The 17,392-nt window shown below is 43.5% G+C and overlaps 1 protein-coding gene across 5 annotated transcripts; it reads left to right on the top strand.

Moving 5' to 3' along the window:
* The first annotated feature begins 330 nt into the window (after nucleotides 1–330).
* SLC25A15 (solute carrier family 25 member 15) lies at nucleotides 331–14,502 on the top strand. 5 transcript variants are annotated; one of them, XM_072850298.1, is made up of 8 exons: nucleotides 331–695; nucleotides 1,385–1,495; nucleotides 3,328–3,455; nucleotides 7,301–7,559; nucleotides 11,581–11,718; nucleotides 12,045–12,214; nucleotides 13,240–13,398; nucleotides 14,314–14,502. In XM_072850298.1, the coding sequence occupies exons 3-8, from the start codon at nucleotides 3,401–3,403 to the stop codon at nucleotides 14,436–14,438; spliced, it is 906 nt and encodes a 301-aa protein (XP_072706399.1). In that variant the 5' UTR covers nucleotides 331–695; nucleotides 1,385–1,495; nucleotides 3,328–3,400; the 3' UTR covers nucleotides 14,439–14,502. The 5 variants fall into 5 exon arrangements, with proteins under 5 accessions (XP_072706399.1, XP_072706397.1, XP_072706401.1 ...); XM_072850300.1 differs by lacking the exon at nucleotides 331–695 and adding an exon at nucleotides 754–1,014; XM_072850296.1 differs by lacking the exon at nucleotides 1,385–1,495.
* Nucleotides 14,503–17,392: the final 2,890 nt, after the last annotated feature.

Here is a 17,392-nt window from a genome sequence, read left to right as displayed (position 1 = left end):
GCAGCTCTGCTGTGGTTCCCCCGTAGGCACACACTATAGTTATTTCAGGGTACTTAATTCCTAAATAAATCCTTCTTTAAAAACAAAAAAACCCACCCCACCAAAACAAAAAGATATTGTGGTTCTAATTCATAAATTCGGTTAAATCCTGCTCGGTAAGCTTAAACACAGCCACAGGGGGTTTTGGGGAAAAAACGAGGATGATGTGCTATTCGACCCGAGCAGCAGCAGCCCCAGGGCCCAGCCCCAGGGCCGCAGCAGCCCTCACAGCCGCTACCGCGTCCACACCCCCGCGGGCCGGGCCACGCAGCGAGCCCGAGCGCCGGGCAGGGCCCTCGGGGCCGCCTCGGCCAGGGGCTCCGCCGCCCCGCTCCGCCCCGCCGCCGCACACGGCGCCCGCGGCCCCTGCCAGGCCGCAGGCTGCGGCCGGCACTTGCGGGGACCCCGAAGCCCTGTCCCCGACCCCCCGCCCGCAGCCACGCCGGCCGCTGGGCGTTTCCCCGCCCGCCCGGAACCGCCTCTCGCCACCGGGGGTACCGCGGGCCGCCGCCCGGCCCGGCCCCGCCGCCCGCCCAGCGCCTCCCCGGCCCACGTCTGCCCCGGGGCCGCGGGAGGGGCGCGCCGCCTCCCTCAGCCGCCTATATAGCGGCTGCGGCGGCGGGCGGCAGGGCCGCCCGGACGGGCGCGGTGCTGCGGTGAGTGCTGGCGCCGGGCGGATGGGCGGAGCGGGCCGGGCCGGCCGTGGCTCGGCGCGAAGCGGAGCGGAGGGGTCCCCGGGCGGGAGGCGGGCTGCCCCGCGGCCTGTGGGCCTGGCGGGCGGGCTCGGTGTGCGCCGCGGCCTCGGGGCTCAGCGGTGCGCGGCCCCTCGGGAAGCTGCGTGCGGCCGCCCGGGAGAGGCGTCGGGCCGGGGCCGGGGGCGGTGCGGGGGTAGGCGGCCTCCTGCGCCGGCAGGCCTCTGCCATCGCCCCGCGCCGCCCCGCCAAACGCAGGCCGAGGCTTTCCTGCTCCAAATGGGTGGGTGTTCTGGGAACAGGGGTTAGCGCGACTGCAGCCTGAGCCTGCCTCTCCCGAGGAAAGCCGCCCCTGGGCTTTGCCCGCCCTGGAGCTGGCGGCCTGGCCGGCAGAGTCCGTCTGTGCACCGGCCGTGAGCACGTGTGGCAGCCTGCCGCGGTGAGCCCCGTGCTGCTCTGCTGCTGCCCGCGCCCGCCTGCTGTGACCTTGGGAAGCGGAGTTACGGCCTGCCCTTGCGGGCTCTTGCAAGGAGCAGTGCTACCTCCTGGGTGTATTTACGTAGTATTTGGAGAACGCATCAGCAGAGAATAACGTGGGGCTGCAGGTGGAGGACTGTGTGGGACCTGTTGCAGTAATGCTTCTGTGTTTCCAGGTTTGAGGCTTGCATTCACTTTGGAAGTAACAGAGTTGTTGCCTTGCTATATCTATAAGCAGTTTTTCATCTGCTACTGTTGTTACAAATAGGAAAAAAATAGGAGGGAAGGTATGTACGTGCATAATACCAGTGTAGTTTTGACTACGTCTTAAATCTTCTGAAAGTGGCAATGTGCTCTTATGGATCAGGAGATTAAGCTTCCTTGGCTCTTAAAGCTTCTGTATTTTTATAGGCATCTCTGTTTCTCCTTCTGCTGCCAAGCTTTCAGTGGGTATCTGTGAGTGATTTGGCATGTGCTCCCCTTGGGGACTGGCACAAGTTGGTAAGCACTCAGCATGATGCAAGCAGCGTGCATTTTACTGAAGGCAGGCAATTGTTGCTCTCTAGTAATTCCCTTCATTCAGAGGCTGTCTTGCTGACGTATCATTCTTTTCTTCCTCTAAATGAGAAGCAAAACTGCAGAGTGCTGTGTGAACGCTAATGAGGTGTATAGGATAATGAAGTGTAACTTGGTCTTTGAGCCTCTGTTTTGAAATAACACCTAGTATACTATGCTGTCAGTAGTGAAGCAGTTCAAATCTGTAGCCACAATTTGGAAATAGCATGTATTAGTGTCATTTATTACAAGAGTAGTGACTATTTTTCTACACCCCATTACGTTCAGATTCCTGCAACACATGTGAAACAGATTGGACACATGAAGTTACTGAGTGACAGTATTTGGCCTACTGGGTTTTTTTAAGCTTCAGGAATAATAAATCTGTTTAGAGACAGGCTTTCTTAAAGCCTTGCTTGTATGCAAGTGTCTGTGCTTGTAAAGTAAAAGTTGTAAAAAGGATGTGGTTCATACACTGTGGGGTTTTTAATTATTCTTTCAATGTAGCCTACTAGAAATTATGTTTCCCATTCATATTACTCCAGAGTATATTTTGGGAGACAACAGGCTTCAAAAGAAGCATTACAGTAGGTAGAAGAGTGAAAAACGTTCTGTTTACTGATGTATTCTGCCTGAAGACAAGCTTAACGGTCACTGAAGGGCTGATTCATGTGTGTGTTTGTGTGGGGTTTTTTAATAAGACTCATGCAACTTTTTTGGCAGCACTGCTGGCCAAGTGTCTAGCTCAGTGACATGGTTCTGAAACAGTGGGAGCTCTTTGGCTCAGTGGTCTTACTCCAAATAGGCAAGCTTGTTTTAACTGCTTGCCCAGTGAAATCACCTTGCTGCAAACTTGAGAACTTAATTCATTTGAATGTTTTATTTGAAAGTGTCACCTTTGTATTTCTGCTTTCCAGCTGCCTTCCTGAGAGATGAGGTGTAATTCTTATTTATAATATGCTGGTGTATGGGGACTTGCACTGGGAACATGACAGCCAGACACAACTAGATGTTCATATTCATTCCTTTTCTACTCATATCTTCTGTGGGCCACATAGAAATATCTAATGTGCTTGTATCATCATGAATACAGTTTTCTTAGCTGCTGTTCACCATGACAAGAACAATTGTCTGTTTTGTTTTATAGGTGGGGAGCTGAGATGGGGGGGGGGGATATTCCTGCCAGCTAGCCTTAGGCACCTGGTGGAGACTATGCTTCTAGTCTCCTGGTGGAGACTATAGTCAATAGAAAGGTAATGCTCAACGCTGTTCCCTGGAGGTACTCTTCACTTTCATTTGAGAGACCCAGGGAGACTAGAAGCTGGAAAGCCCAAGTGATCTGAAGCTAGGTGGTTATACTCCAGAGGACTTGTCTGATGCGGCAAAACTAGTCAGTCAAAATATAAATATGCTGCCTCTCAGTCCTGGGGACAAGCATTTTCTGTCTCTAAATGGTTTAGAACAAGCTAAATGGAAGAGTGGAAGTGAAAGAATTTGTGTGATGCTTTTGCCTGTCAGAGTTATTGTTGTAAATTGTGTATGCTTCACCTTTCTCTTCCCTCAGGAGACAAGTATATCGACACCTGCCAGAAAACAGGAGACTTCATTCTGAAGGAACGGATAAACAAGTGTGAAGCATGAGGATCAACTCTGCTATTCAGGCTGCTATTGACCTCACAGCAGGAGCTGCAGGTAATGCTGGAGAGAACTTAATTGCACAAAACTTCTGAGGGACAGTTTTAATAGCTTTGACAAATGTAAAAGCAGTTTCCCGTTGCTATAAAAAGCCTTGCCTTCTGTATTTTAAGGATATGGAGGTGAAGCAGCTGACCTCAGCCAGTGTTCTAACTGCATCGCTATTGCTCCTCCCTGGTGAAACCCCTGCCAAACAGTGAAGGTGTAACCCCTATTTCAGACTAATAATTTTCCTGAAGGAGATTTAAGTTTTGGTGTTAGTTGTCATGCTTACATGAGTTTAAGAATCAGTCACAAGTTGAGTTTTGGAATGAACTCAAACAGTGTGTGAGCGATTGCGGTGCTGCTTTTGTCACAGGAACCCTCTCTAATTGAAGCAGCCTATCTGAAGGGTTATTGGCTCAGACAACATCCCGGTGTGAATCTTTAAAAGCTGGGAAGCTCAGTAGTAGGACTGATGATGATGAATTCACTTAACTAACTTCCACTTTGGTCTAGTCTGTGCTGTAAAGTTTTGCTGGACCAGTTGTGACAGTCACAAATGTGGAAACAGTTGCATTGTCTCGCTGACATTACTGTGTTGGTAATGTTTATGGCTGAGGGATGAATCGGTTTTCAACTCTACCAGGGAAAAGGGGTCTTTCTGACGTTTCTAAGCTGACAATGTTTATACAGAAAAGGTGGAAGGAAAGATTTGTCTAATGTACTGTTGTAAGCAGTTTAAACAATTTCATGTTTTTTCTTTCCCGTACAGTAGCTATTAGTCAGTCCTTTTATGACGGTGTTAATGCTGTGAATATGACAGTATTAATGGTGTTAAGTGTATTCAAGGGTAGTCATTTGTCAGAGTGGAGTTAACCGTAGTGTAGTAAAAAAGCAAGGGGTGACAGATAACATGAATCTGACATGGCACCTTCATAAAGCATTTCATCTGCCACCCTGTTTTGCCCAGTGAATACCTGCTTTCTTAGCCTTTGCAAAATATGTTATTGACTACACAACACCCTCTTTCCCTGCAAGGGAAGAGAAGTGTTTCTGCTATTATTCCTTCATTGCCTCAGAAAAAATACATTTCTGTTAGTTTGTTCGTTCTCCTTGGTTTTTGGGTCCTCAGCAAAGAATAGCTGTTATATCTGCTCTGTTTCCTAAAGTGGCAACTTAATATCTGTGCAGTTCTTGATGGTTTTGCGGGTGTTCTCAGGTGCTTAAATGGGAGGTGTGATTGCTTTCCTTTCTGGTACTTCAGCTCAGGGATGCTGCTGTTAACATCCAGGACAGTGGAGCACTCTGGCTTAGGAAGTCATCTTTCTGAGTTGAAGCCTGGTGTGTCTCATCTTGGCTACTACGAGAGCTGGAAACTTGCATTGGCTTAGAAGTCCATTGCTTGGTGATACTGTTCCATGCCCACATTCAGGCTAATGGGGCACGCACTTGAGCTTTGCCTGGTTTTTGGCAGTAGAGCTTAGATGATCTTGAACTAATCATGCTGTTTTCTTCTCTCGTATAGTTCTCCTTCCTTCAGATAAGATGAAGGAATTCAGACTTTTTTCAATGTGACTTCAGTAATCCTAAATCATTGTTCTTGTTCTTTGCTACTTCTGTTGTAACAGATAGTTTTACTGTTTCTCTAGTATTTATTTTCCATACTTTCCACATCCTTGCTTTGTATTGCCTATGTTCATTGGTAGCACTCGTTTCTGTGTTACCTATGTTTCTGCACCCTTTAGAAAGTGTATTTAACTAGGCAAACAGCTAGTTCCTCCAGCAAATGCATAACCTGGTTTTACCTTCCTCTCCAGATACAGTCTTGACTAGCTGATAAGTAATGACATATTGGGGCAAGTAAATTCTGAACAAGGATAAATAAGTCATTTAGCTCCCTGTGGGTCATAGTCCTTTGCCTAGGATCTGAGCAACAGCTAATGATGTCTTTGATTCAGTAGGACTCTCTTCCCCACTGTTCCCATGTTATTATTAGGACCACGTTTGTCTAAACGTTCAAGCAGGGTTGACTTTTGTTTTGCTGGTTTGTTCTGTCTTTGTTGTTGTTGTTTTAGACTCTTTACTGCTGGCTTGGAAGAATTATTTTTTTCTTTGATATTTTAGATATTAACTGGGACACTTGGTCTTTACCTTGAGGCTTACAAAGTTCATTGCTGTAGTTTACTGGGCTTCTTGTGCCACCTCCAGTGACAGTGTAAGGAGAGCCCTTTCTCTCTTTGGAACACCCATTCACAGTCAGCTCCCAATTTTTCAGCTTTGCATTCCCAACACCATTCCTGGTTTTCTTGGGCTTCTTCCAACAGCCATTATTTTACTACATGTGGATGTTTTAGGTCTACCTTTACACGGGAACCTAGCATTTGTCCTGTAGACTAATATCTACCTGACTTGCCTGCAAGTAGCATTGGCTGAGCCTTTCCAGCTCTGCTTTTCATCTGAGGCTTACATGGATGTTACTGGTCTGAGCCAGCTACTTCTCTCCTTGGTTATCCCTCCCAGATCAAGAAGCTCTTCATGCTTCCTTGCATGATTTCCTCTGAAGCTTTTAATGATCCAGCTGGTTGAGAATAAGGTTTTATGGGAGCTAGGATCTTGAGTTCCTCTTAAAGACCTAAAGTACCTCTTTGCAGAGGAGCAACAACAATGTAAAACAAATGTGTTTGCAAAGAGTAAAGGCAATTGAAAATCACCCTGGTTAAACAAACACTTGCTTACTCTTCTACTCCCTACTTAGAAGAAAAATAAGTAATCTTAATTGGATTCACACATTTGTTTCTATTTCAGTTTCTTTACATTATCTGCATTTACAGATAATTATTTCAGTTTCATAGCTGAAAACATCTTGTCAACTTGCCCTCTTTAAGGTATATGCATGTCAACTGTGCTTTGGTTAAAGATCAGCTTCTGTTTTAGGGCGATTCTTCTCTCTTGCTAAAAAAGCGAAACCATAAAGTTTATACAAGGTACACCTATCATATGCTTCCTGTTAGGTATTGGCTCCTAATAGTTTGCTGTCGTGTACGCTGGTATTTCTTACTGAAAAAGTGTGACGTTTGCTCTTTCTGCAGACTACTGAATTGAGTTAGATCTTGTGGAAGAACACTGTGCTGTGGGCAAGCAAAGTGGTTATTGATGACATTGAAAATCTGTGAGATTTCCATCAGGGTATTGACCTTGCAGTTCAGTTTGGAAAAGATAACACATTGAGAAACTTTGCCCTTTTGCCCTTTTTCAGCTCATCCTGGACACTTTCTTCCAGTATGTGGGAGTAAATGTAAATAAGAATCATCTGGAGTTTTGAAGTAAAGAGCTTGAGACTTTTGTTATCAATTTGTAATGCATCATCAGTTTTAGCACTCTCTCAGCAGTATTCCTCTTGTCCTTGGGGAATCTTTGTCTCACTTGATTACAAATCTTTCAGTTTTTTGTTATTGTTGGAATGTAAAATGAGATGGCTTCTGAACCATTGCATTAATGAGCAAGGGAAAACGTTGCTTAACTCATTAACATAAGTGACTTGATTGCAGAACAATACCTCTAATTCAGTACCTGTTTACATATGTGAACCGATTCATTTAGATGCTTGCTTTTAGTAAGGTGAAGAAATGTTTAATGAGAATGAAGCTGCTACTGCTTTTATGCATTATTTTTTTTCTTCAGGTAACTAAATTCACCACTGACAATTGATGCCATTTTGCTAAAATCAGCTCAGTTGTCTTCCTGTGGAGAATTCTTTCATCTTTGCTTTCTACGTGATTTTCCTAATAGTGCTGTTTGTGTATAGGTGTTTCAGTTGTGATAACCTTCAGCCACCCTTTTAACTTCCACTGCTTGCTTAGGTGGGACAGCATGTGTGGTGACTGGCCAGCCCTTTGACACCGCAAAGGTGAAGATGCAGACGTTCCCTGACATGTACAAAGGAATTGTTGACTGTTTTGTGAAAACCTATAAGCAAGTGGGGTTTCGAGGCTTCTACAAGGGAACCACACCAGCGCTTGTAGCCAACATCGCGGAGAACTCCGTTCTGTTCATGTGCTATGGATTTTGCCAACAAATTGTGAGAAGAATTGTTGGCGTAGACAGGAAAACAAAGCTCAGGTTAGTAATAGAAATTTGTTTTGTATTTTAAAATAAATAAATAAGAAGTCATGCAACTGCTACTTGCAAATACTGTATTGTCATGGTGCAACTGATGTCCCAGGCCCCCCTCTGCCAGTATGCAGTGTAGTAAATTTTGGAATATAGATGTTTGTGCTAGGATATGGTGTCTAACTACAACAGAGCCATCTACTTGTCACTGCAGCTGGCTGGTTTAGATAATCACAACTTAACTGGAATATTCAAGACCTGGAACATCTTACCAAAGGGAGTGAGCATTGCAACACCTGAAAGTTGGTATTCCCTTGATATCTAGGTTGTTCTGATTTTGCAGGGGAAGTAATGGTTCCTCTTACAGGGAGGCCTATTTAAGGGGAAAGGACACTTTTCTAATATTGCCTTGCTTTTTAAATTTATTTAAGTTTCAAAAGCTTGAATGTAATGGTGGTTAGACGGAGGGTCTAGTTTTGCGCAGGGTGTTGTCTACCGTACTGGCATTAAGTGGTTGCCTAAGGAATGAGAAAGAAGAGAGAGTGTTCTCTGCCAGGCTGCATTCTTAGTTCAGAGGATTTCTTGAACCTGGTGTGATCCAGTCAGTGACTTTGGATCTCTTTTGAAGCACTTGTCCAGTCTCCCCTCAAATTCTTGTAAGTTCCTTGTATCTGCAGTATACTTTGGCAGGGAATTCTGCAGGTGATAATCATTAATTCTGTAACTGGAAGAGGCAGTTGGTCCTTAGCTACTGTGTCTCTGTTCCACCTGGGGCTTTGTAGACCTCTGTCCATTACTCTGTGCCCTGTGGCATTACGTGAGGTGTTCTGCTGTCACATGTTAACATGTGCTGTATCTTAAGACTGAGGCCTGCTATGAGGGAATATGAACTAATGAAGAAACTTAGATTAATTGCTCTCTACTTGCATTCTCTTTCACTGTTTTCTGGCAGTTGAGACCTCTCAGCTGAGACAGAATTTTTTCCTCCTCTTTTATTGCTTTCTTAGATCAGGATTTTCTGCTTGCTCAGCTTACAGACCCCTTATCTTTTTCTACCCACTAAAATGTAGGAGGAAGGCCTACCAACAGCACGCTTCGTTTCTTGAGCATCTTTTGTGATCCTCCTGGGAGGCAGACCACAGACTTGCAGAGGTCCTGGGATCATCTCTTCAAGTGACTGAGACAGCATGTTTAGGGTGTATGTAGGGGAGGTAGCGCAGGAAACTTTCAAGCAGTATACATAGGTGTACTACTCCACATCTTTGGAGTAGGATACAGAATGGGAATGTAATTTGAATATGTAGCAATAGCAAGTGCCTCTGACATCTTACCCTTCTTTCCTTGGTCAGGTACTGGTACTTTTCAGATCTAGGATGGCTGTTTAATTCATTGTTGATTGAAGAGCAAATAGTGTGACTGCATGGCTGTACTAGGACAAAACACTAAAGGATTTAAGTTTACTTGAAAGATTTCTCCCTGGGTGCTGCTCCCTTGGTCTCTTCATTTGGATCATTGTGGGAGCATCTTCTGAGGTGCATGTATGAGAGAATTGTATTGACATGGTCTGCAGCGGTGCCCTGAGTACAGGTGGTCTGTCCAGGACGTCTCCACCTATTCTCATTGTGGAAGAGTCGAGAAGCCTGTGTAGTGTGCTGTAGGGGAGGGAAGAAACCCTGATGAGATAGCTATCCTCCAGACGTGACAAGTAAAGAACTGTAATTACCTTAATTGCCTCTGCTGTTTCAAAACTGTCATACTGCCTTAGCCTGAAGACGAAAATGCATAAAGTCACAAACTGAGGTCAACCTGACCATTTGTCTTACCCATATCTAAGCAATTGCTTGTCACTTTTTCATTATTTTATAGTGTTTGAGATTTCTCAAAACCAGCTATAGTAGTTTGGTTTTGCTCTAAGTTACCTTTTCAGTAATACCTTTAAATGGCTTGGAAATACACTTGCCTAGCCTGGCAGTGTTTAGGGATATCCTGGTCAGTGTGTGAAGCCTTGCAAAACAGTTACAAGGACAGTTACAAAACAACACTTCTTCCAGTTAAAGGAATACATGCTACTAATGCACGAGTCAAAAAGAAAACAAATGGAGAGAGAAATGCTAAATTCCATTTATCTTTTAACATCCATTTAGGCCAATCAAACTGATTTCATTCCATGCTAAAGTCTAAACTGAGACAACCAAATGGAAAGACAAGTGCTAAATTCCATTTGTCTTTAAATGTCCATTTAGTCCAACCAAACTGATTTCATTCTGTGCCAAAGTCTAAACTGAGAGAACTATTATCCTTGTTCACCTCAGTTTGACTTTGGCAGTACGTGACTAGTCATCTTCAGCAGGTTATTTTCTTTGCAAAACAAGATAACTGCCTTTTATAGAAGAAGCAGCAGTGTAAGAGCAGAGGATTCTTGCTCCTGTGCTGTGTGATCAAAACTCTCCGACCCAGGAAAAGATACCGAATTAGGCATTTTGAGTTGAGAGGGAACTTGAGCAGGATTCAAGGCTTATCACTTCTGCATAGTAAAGACCAAAGCCTAAACAGTGGGTGTAGTTGAATTTTTGTATGTAGAATTAAACATCAACAGGCAAAAGTAGAAAAGATCTGAATTATGGTTAAATCTAGTCCTTTATGTATGTTTCAGAATTCTTTTCAAGTCTGATAGCATCTGGTGTTTTTCTCCCTTTAAGGAGAAAGGATCCTGTGCACCCTTCAGTGCATAGTTTTAAGGCACTTCTTCCGTATTTTCTTATCCTAATGTATAACCTTATTGCCTTGCTCTAGCTCATAGCTTAATGACTGTAGGGCTCAGACACATACTATATTTTGAACTCTGCCTTGCTCTGTCTTGAGCTTTATTGGGTTGCATCTCAGATCCCTGGTAAGCCAAGCTTTGTGTGCTGCAAGAGGGCTGTGCAATCAATGTTGCCATTTATTTACTGCATATTACTCAGTTGCTGCTCTGCAGCCAGTTAGTGATTTCTTCCTCTTTGACAGTTCTTGTCACTGCCATATCTGAATATGTCACAAACTTTGCTTCATGTCACAACTTTAGTTCCATGATGCTTCTGTAAGGTGAAGAGTTGTAGCTTTAATCTCTGATACTACAGGTGTATAAAACTGCTGGGCACAGGGCAAACATCTCCCTTGTATGGAAAGAATTTCTGTGCAGTGGTGAGGTCGGTCTCCGCTGTGCTGACTACCCAGGCTCTGAAAGAAGAGAGAAATTCCACTTGTTCTGTGTTATTGTGCCATTCCTGTCCAACACACCAGTGACTGTAGGAGCCTGTTTAAAGTGTATCATAAAGCAGTACAATCCTGGGGTACCAGCCTTTTGGGTCCTGGCAGTTTAGCAGCCCAGACTTTGTGGTATGTGTAATACCACCGCAAAGTAAATCCCTGTGAGTCAATGCAGATTACAGTGATGTCCTGTTCAGTGGTGTGGTTTATGTTTGTTCTGCGCTATCTCAGATTCCCATGGTTGCATTCATGGCAGCACATCCACAGAAAGATTACAGCAGTCCATTGTGCCTTGGTTTCAGATTTCTAGCATCTTCCACTGAAAACCTGTATTAATACTGGTAAGGTGAATTTGAGAACACTGACGTCTATGTGAGGTGATTATTGCTCCTGTTCTCTTTGAGGAAGTAACTAGTATCCAAAAGTTGCCCAGTAGAACAAGTCTACAGAAATTTTTATAAAAGCCAGGAAGAGGAAGATTTGATAGTGTTTATTCTGCTGCAAACACTAAAGTATAGCAAGAAGGGTAAAGGTCGCAATATATCTTCTCAAGTGTCAAAAGGATGTATTTGAGTTGTATATGAAGATGGGATGAGCTAGGTTTTTAATCTCCCTAGTTCAAGTAACCGCCCTTTTCCTTTGAGGCTCTTTCCCCCAAGACTGTCTGTCAGTTTTTCTTGATATTTAGAGTACAGGTTCAGGAAGCTGATTGCTAGTACAGTGGCTCCACTGCACTGGAGGTCAGTGCCCAAATACAGTTTCTGCAGTTTCTCTCTTGCAGTGATCTGCAGAACGCTGCTGCAGGCTCCTTTGCCTCTGCCTTTGCCACCCTTGTCCTCTGTCCCACGGAGCTGGTGAAGTGCCGGCTGCAGGCCATGCATGAAATGCAGTTGTCAGGAAAGATAATCCAGGGACACAAGTAAGTATACACCCTGCCCAGTATCTCTGAAACCCTTTTATGTGTATTTATTATTTTTAATTCTGTATGGGCTTAGTGTCACATTTGTAGTGCACTGTTAACCAGAGACGAGTTGTGGCTGGGAGGGTCGCAGCCTGATCTTCCAGGCACTAGTAAAGCTGGCTGCCGGTGAGGGGGAGCTCCTGGCAGGATCTTGTTCTAAGTCTTACTTGAGTCCTGTTGTCTACACAACGGATCTAACCCTTGATTGTAGCTGCAATTGCTTATTGTAACCTTCTTATTATTTGGCTATTAAGCATCACTAACTGGATCAACCTCTCTATCAGTACAGTTTGGTCAGTAGTGAAGGGTGTCATTCAAAAGGATGGTCCCCTTGGATTTTACCGTGGCCTGTCAAGCACTTTGCTGCGGGAAGTCCCAGGCTATTTCTTCTTCTTTGGGGGATATGAACTGAGCCGGACGTTCTTTGCCTCTGGGAGATCAAAAGATGAATTAGGTACGGTGCCCCTTTTTCCAGGTGGATTCTAGCATGCTGTCATGGGGGATGTAAGGGATGGAGATATGCTAATAATGCACAGCCATTGTAAAATACATGTAAAACAAAGGAAACTGGACATACAGAATATGGCGGTCTGCATTTTGTGTATATATAGTAATGAATCATTGAAGTGACCACTTTCCAATGGAGCAGGATGTATTGTAGATGGAGAATAAATACAGTGAGCTAACAATAATATTACAAAACTACTTAAATATGACTCTACAGTATAATGCAACTCTGAACTATTTCATTTCAGCAGCTGTTCAGAGTGATTTTGACGTCTTTAGCTGTATTCTCTTGAACTGTATGTTCAAGTGTATGCTGAAATGTATGCTGATCATTAGTTGTCATTACAATGATAGTAAGAGAACACCGAGATTGAAAATAAGACATGAAAAAAATGAGGAGATGCTAGAATAAAGATTGCTTGTCCCCTCTCGAAAGACTGCACAATTATACTTTGTCTTGCTGGGAGTTAGGATTTCAGCTGCATGCATTCTGGTCTTTGTTGTTGTAAAATGTTTATAAACATCTGATCTGAAACACAAATTGAGGTTGCATCATGAAAAATGACTGATCACAAAATAACTTCACTGTACCAAATAAATTTCTATAGATGATTAGTGACACCATGTGATGTTACTCTGAACCATTTCATAATTAGCACTGGAAAGTGATTACAAGTGTGAAAGGAGTGGAGTTAATTTAGTTAATACAGTCAAAACAGAATTCCGAGTTACGTTTTTTTAGCATGGCCAATAATCCAAGAGGCACTCCTTATAACCTTTGAGCTTCTGGTTAGACTTGCAACTTACCAGTGGCTTAAAATTAACTTAAAGGTTTGTCGGGGAGCAGAAACTGCATTTTTGTCATAAGCAGGTTCCTCTGTGTTCTCTTTGACTTCTGTAGATGAAATAATGTGCTATTTATGTTGGTGAATATTTTGTGGTGTGTATAAAAGATTATTTCTTAACTTTTAGGTCCCATTCCTTTGCTACTAAGTGGAGGTTTTGGAGGCAGCTGTCTGTGGATTGCTGTGTATCCTGTGGACTGTGTCAAATCTAGAATTCAGGTTCTTTCAATGGCTGGAAAACAGGCGGGCTTTATGGGAACATTTGTAACTGTTGTGAGAACTGAAGGTGAGTATGCAGCATATCAACTGAATCTGTAGGGCTACAGATTGAAATCTATACCCTCCAATACCAAAAATTGCTTAAGAAATCTAGTCCACCGATAATGTGTTAGAGACAGACAATAACTCTTTCTAACAAACAGAAATATTGATGCTCCATGTAGTCTGGAAAGCTTGGAATCTAGAAGTTGAGACCTACTGCATCTGCCATGCCTCTTGATTCAGGAGACAATTCACTTAAAGCTAACAAAAGCTCAGTATGCATTAAAAGCAGATAAAGGAATGAGCTCCATTACCCATGACCAAACCTACACATGAAAATTGAAGGAACCGGTTAAGTTCAGTACAGAATTCTTCTTCACCTCTAGAAGTTAATATATGGCTGACTGGGGGCTGTTTGATAAATCAGTCCTATCTAGCCTGGCAATTTGGGGCATCTATCTCAGTGTCTCATCTCTGGAAAAGGCCTCCACCAGGCACTTCAGAAGATGGTGTAAGAATGTACATGGCAGCAGATATGAATCCTGGCCCTGTTACTAGGGAAGATACTCATCAGAGCAGGAGTCTGTCTTGGGGCACAGCTCCAACATAGTCCTGCTGTTCTTCCTGTCCCCTTGCCAGCTGTGATGGAGCTGCTGTGAACTGTATCCTCGGGTGATCAAGGTAGCCTTCTGAAGACTGAGATAAGCTTCTAACATAAGCACTTAAATGGCTAAACTCATGTTACAACTCTAGATACTCATTCTGTATCAATATCCAGCAACACTGTGGTTAGTAGCTACACCAGTGAATTCAGCTCTCTGTGTGTGCGTGCCCCTCTAAGCAGAAGCATTACTTCAGTATCCTTCAAAGGTAGAAGCACGGTGGTTGATGCAGATGGGCATTTTAATAAATTGCTAACTGCCTCTGATTTCATTTCCAGGTGTACTTGCCTTGTATTCTGGACTAAAGCCAACTATGATCCGAGCATTCCTGGCCAATGGGGCACTGTTCCTTGCCTATGAGTACAGCCGGAAACTTATGATGAAACAAATAGATTGTTACTGATACCTTCTAGCAGATGGAGAACAAAAGGTTGTTTAAGGATCACTTAAATAAAGGATCAAAAACCTGTAGATCACATCATTGTCTGAGCAGGGCCAAATCAGTGACCTAATTTTAGGACCTCAACTTCAGTTTAGGATTTGTACTCTTTTAAATTCAGATGATTTTATAGAGATGTGTACATGCTGCTTGAAATGGACCGGCAGAACTGTCTCCACCTTGCAGATTCTGCACTAGGTACATTGCATGTCATAAATGTATTTTCCTGACCTGTAATGGTGCTAAAAAGAGTGATGTTGACCTGTTGGGTGTAATGTAACATGCAGCAGTAAGCTGTAATTTATTTAAGGCAAAGCACTGTTTTAAAATCTGTTCTGTGGTGGTAAACTTTCCCAGTTGTTGCTAGCAAGTAACCAGTCCTGTCTAATCTTGCTGAGTATGACTTATGCACATCCCTCAGCTACACCTGTGTTCTCCAGCTCCCTTCTGACTTTCCAAGTTCATGGCAATTGGTGTCTGACTTGTGTACTCTGTCCCAGTGAATGGGCTTATAAAAGTCAGAAGTGTTCACCCCCTACCTTGTATGACTTAGAGCTGAGATAGGCCTGTGTTTGAGATAAAAACATATAGTTACTGGGTTTAAGGAGTCTATGCAGCAGTGGGTGGCAGCACTTTATTATTTTCTAAATCCTTCCAAGAAGTGCTGGAGTATACTAAACACCACTGAATTAAACAGTTAATGTAAGGGAGACTGCTGGAAATAGCTGCTGGCTCAGAGCACAGAATTGTAACTTTGTGCAGGCTCCTGTTTGGGTCACCTTGACATGAATGAGTCCATGTGCTTGAAGGAGAAGCAGCTGAAGAGGAGCAAAAAGCCAGAACTGAGTTCTTAAAGGCAACTGACACCAGGGTCTCCATGGTGTAGCACACACTTACTGGGGCTGGAGTCCTGCCACTTGCTGTCTCTCTTCAGCTGAGTGGAAAAAGCTCATATGACTGAATAGTTCATATCACCTTCAGGCCTGGAAGGCAGGGCTGCTTGGTCATGTTACTTGATTAAATATGCAGTTAGTCAGTATTACCCAAAATGATGCAATAACACCTATTTCTAGATGCCACTTTTATTCTTGAAGTGGGATGTTCTTTATACAAGCATGCTCTGCCTTGTAAGAAGCAGCTACTGCCTGTCCTGGGAGAAGGCAAAGCAGAGCAACACAATTCATGACTCAGGCCTGGAGTTGTAGAGGGACATTGTCTGCATGCTGTAAGTGACAACCCACCCTTGTGGAAGGCACAGACAAGCTGCCCTCTGGGGTTAGTAGAGCTCTTTTACCCACCACAATCAGAGTTACATAGCAATTAGCAACTTGTCACAGCAACCACAAGCTGTGAGTGACTGACAACAGTCACAACTGTAACAGCTCAGTTTTGCATGTTGCAGCTTCCATTTCAGACCCCAGAAACAGGAGAAAGCTTTAGGCATAGATGAAAGCATCTCAATACCTGCTGCCTCTTGCAGTGTAGCCAGTGTGCACTTAAACTGGCTACTCCCCTGCACTGTTACAGCCTCTTTGATGAAAGGTGGTTGTTGCAGTTCCACAAACTCTTCTTGCTTCCCCTAGCCTTGACATACAACACAAACTGTTCATCTCCCTTTCATACACCCATGATAAAAAGCAGTTACAAGCAGATCACAGCTGAAGAATCTTCAGTGTCTGTTGCACCATTTACCTTGATTGACCAGTACACTACAGGCAGTAATACTGTGCATCATCAGTACTTTGAAAGGAATCTATGCCAAACATTTAAATAATTCAGGTACAAGGGTGAGGCTTTAAGAGTTGTTAGTCTTCCCCTTCTTTTCTCTTGTCTACCCAAGAGAAATAGTGCATTTGTATATGTTTCTAATAGTTATGAAAAGGTGAGGACTGACTCCACATCAGTGGAATACTTCAATCTATTTCTTAGATTTGTCTTTGCTTTCATTTTTTAAAGCTGATGGTTGCAGTTTTTAATACTAAAGTTGAAGCTTCAAGAGAAGCAGGATATTTAGAACTGAACCTACAGCAAAAAGCTGGTGGCTGAAATAGACATGCGTTTTGAGAGTTTACCTTTTGAAGTTTATGTAAGCAGTAATTTTTCCATTCAGAGCTGCTTAAGCTGTACACATGTATCAGTGGTTCAGCTCAGAACTTTATATGTTGATATAGGAATTCACAGGAATAAAGTTTGATTTGATTAACTGAGTGCCTGACTATTGTTTATGCAACACCACTTACCAAGCTGGTCTAGCTGAGGAGCAAAGAGGTTGAAGTTGGTGTCACCACTCCTCTAGAATTAAAGGAAAAGGCTTTTTGCAATCAATGAATGTATAAAGCCCTCAAAACTGAAGGGAGAGTGCCAGCTATAACAAGGTGCTGTGAAACAACTGCAGGTTTTACATAATCTACTATGGAAAATAAAGCCATAGTTTAGTCCTCAGCCTGGTGCTTTGTTCATACCAAAGTCAGTTTAACATTAGGGCTCAACTCAAGTTCCAAGTTTCTAGATCATTGATTACCATGATACACACTATAAGGGTAAGTTTCCTGCCAGAAGAATGCCAGGAGTCCAGCACAGGTCACCTGAATTCCACATGTGTAAGGGGTGAGTGTCCCCTAGCCTGAAGCCAGAGAAGGTCACTGCTGCAGAGAGGTTAGGAACTATTACCATCTTCTGAGCAGTGGTGCTTGGATCTCTGAAGAGAGATGCAGTATCTCCCTCATACAGCTATTTTGTTACTCATTCCTGCTTATACAGTCATTTTTAACTGCATGCTTCACCTAGAAAAATCTGCCTCTTGCTGTTGTAGCCTTTGCTGCTCCTACATGAGGAGATTAGCTTACTTCATAAGCAGGAAGAAGGTTCACCTTCTTTGCCCTGCAAGCAGTTAGAAAGGGCATCCTAGGACAGTGATA

The sequence above is a fragment of the Ciconia boyciana genome, chromosome 1 (assembly GCF_034638445.1).
Source record: "Ciconia boyciana chromosome 1, ASM3463844v1, whole genome shotgun sequence".
Lineage (NCBI taxonomy): Eukaryota > Metazoa > Chordata > Aves > Ciconiiformes > Ciconiidae > Ciconia > Ciconia boyciana.
This window is presented reverse-complemented; position numbering and strand designations above follow the sequence as displayed.

Excerpts from the sequence above, each read along its gene's own strand:
- SLC25A15 (XM_072850296.1), top strand. The coding sequence starts at position 3,401 with ATGAGGATCAACTCTGCTATTCAGGCTGCTATTGACCTCACAGCAGGA. Across the intron at positions 3,456-7,300 it reads CCTCACAGCAGGAGCTGCAG|GTGGGACAGCATGTGTGGTG; the intron begins GTAATGCTGGAG and ends CTGCTTGCTTAG. Across the intron at positions 12,215-13,239 it reads GAGATCAAAAGATGAATTAG|GTCCCATTCCTTTGCTACTA; the intron begins GTACGGTGCCCC and ends CTTAACTTTTAG.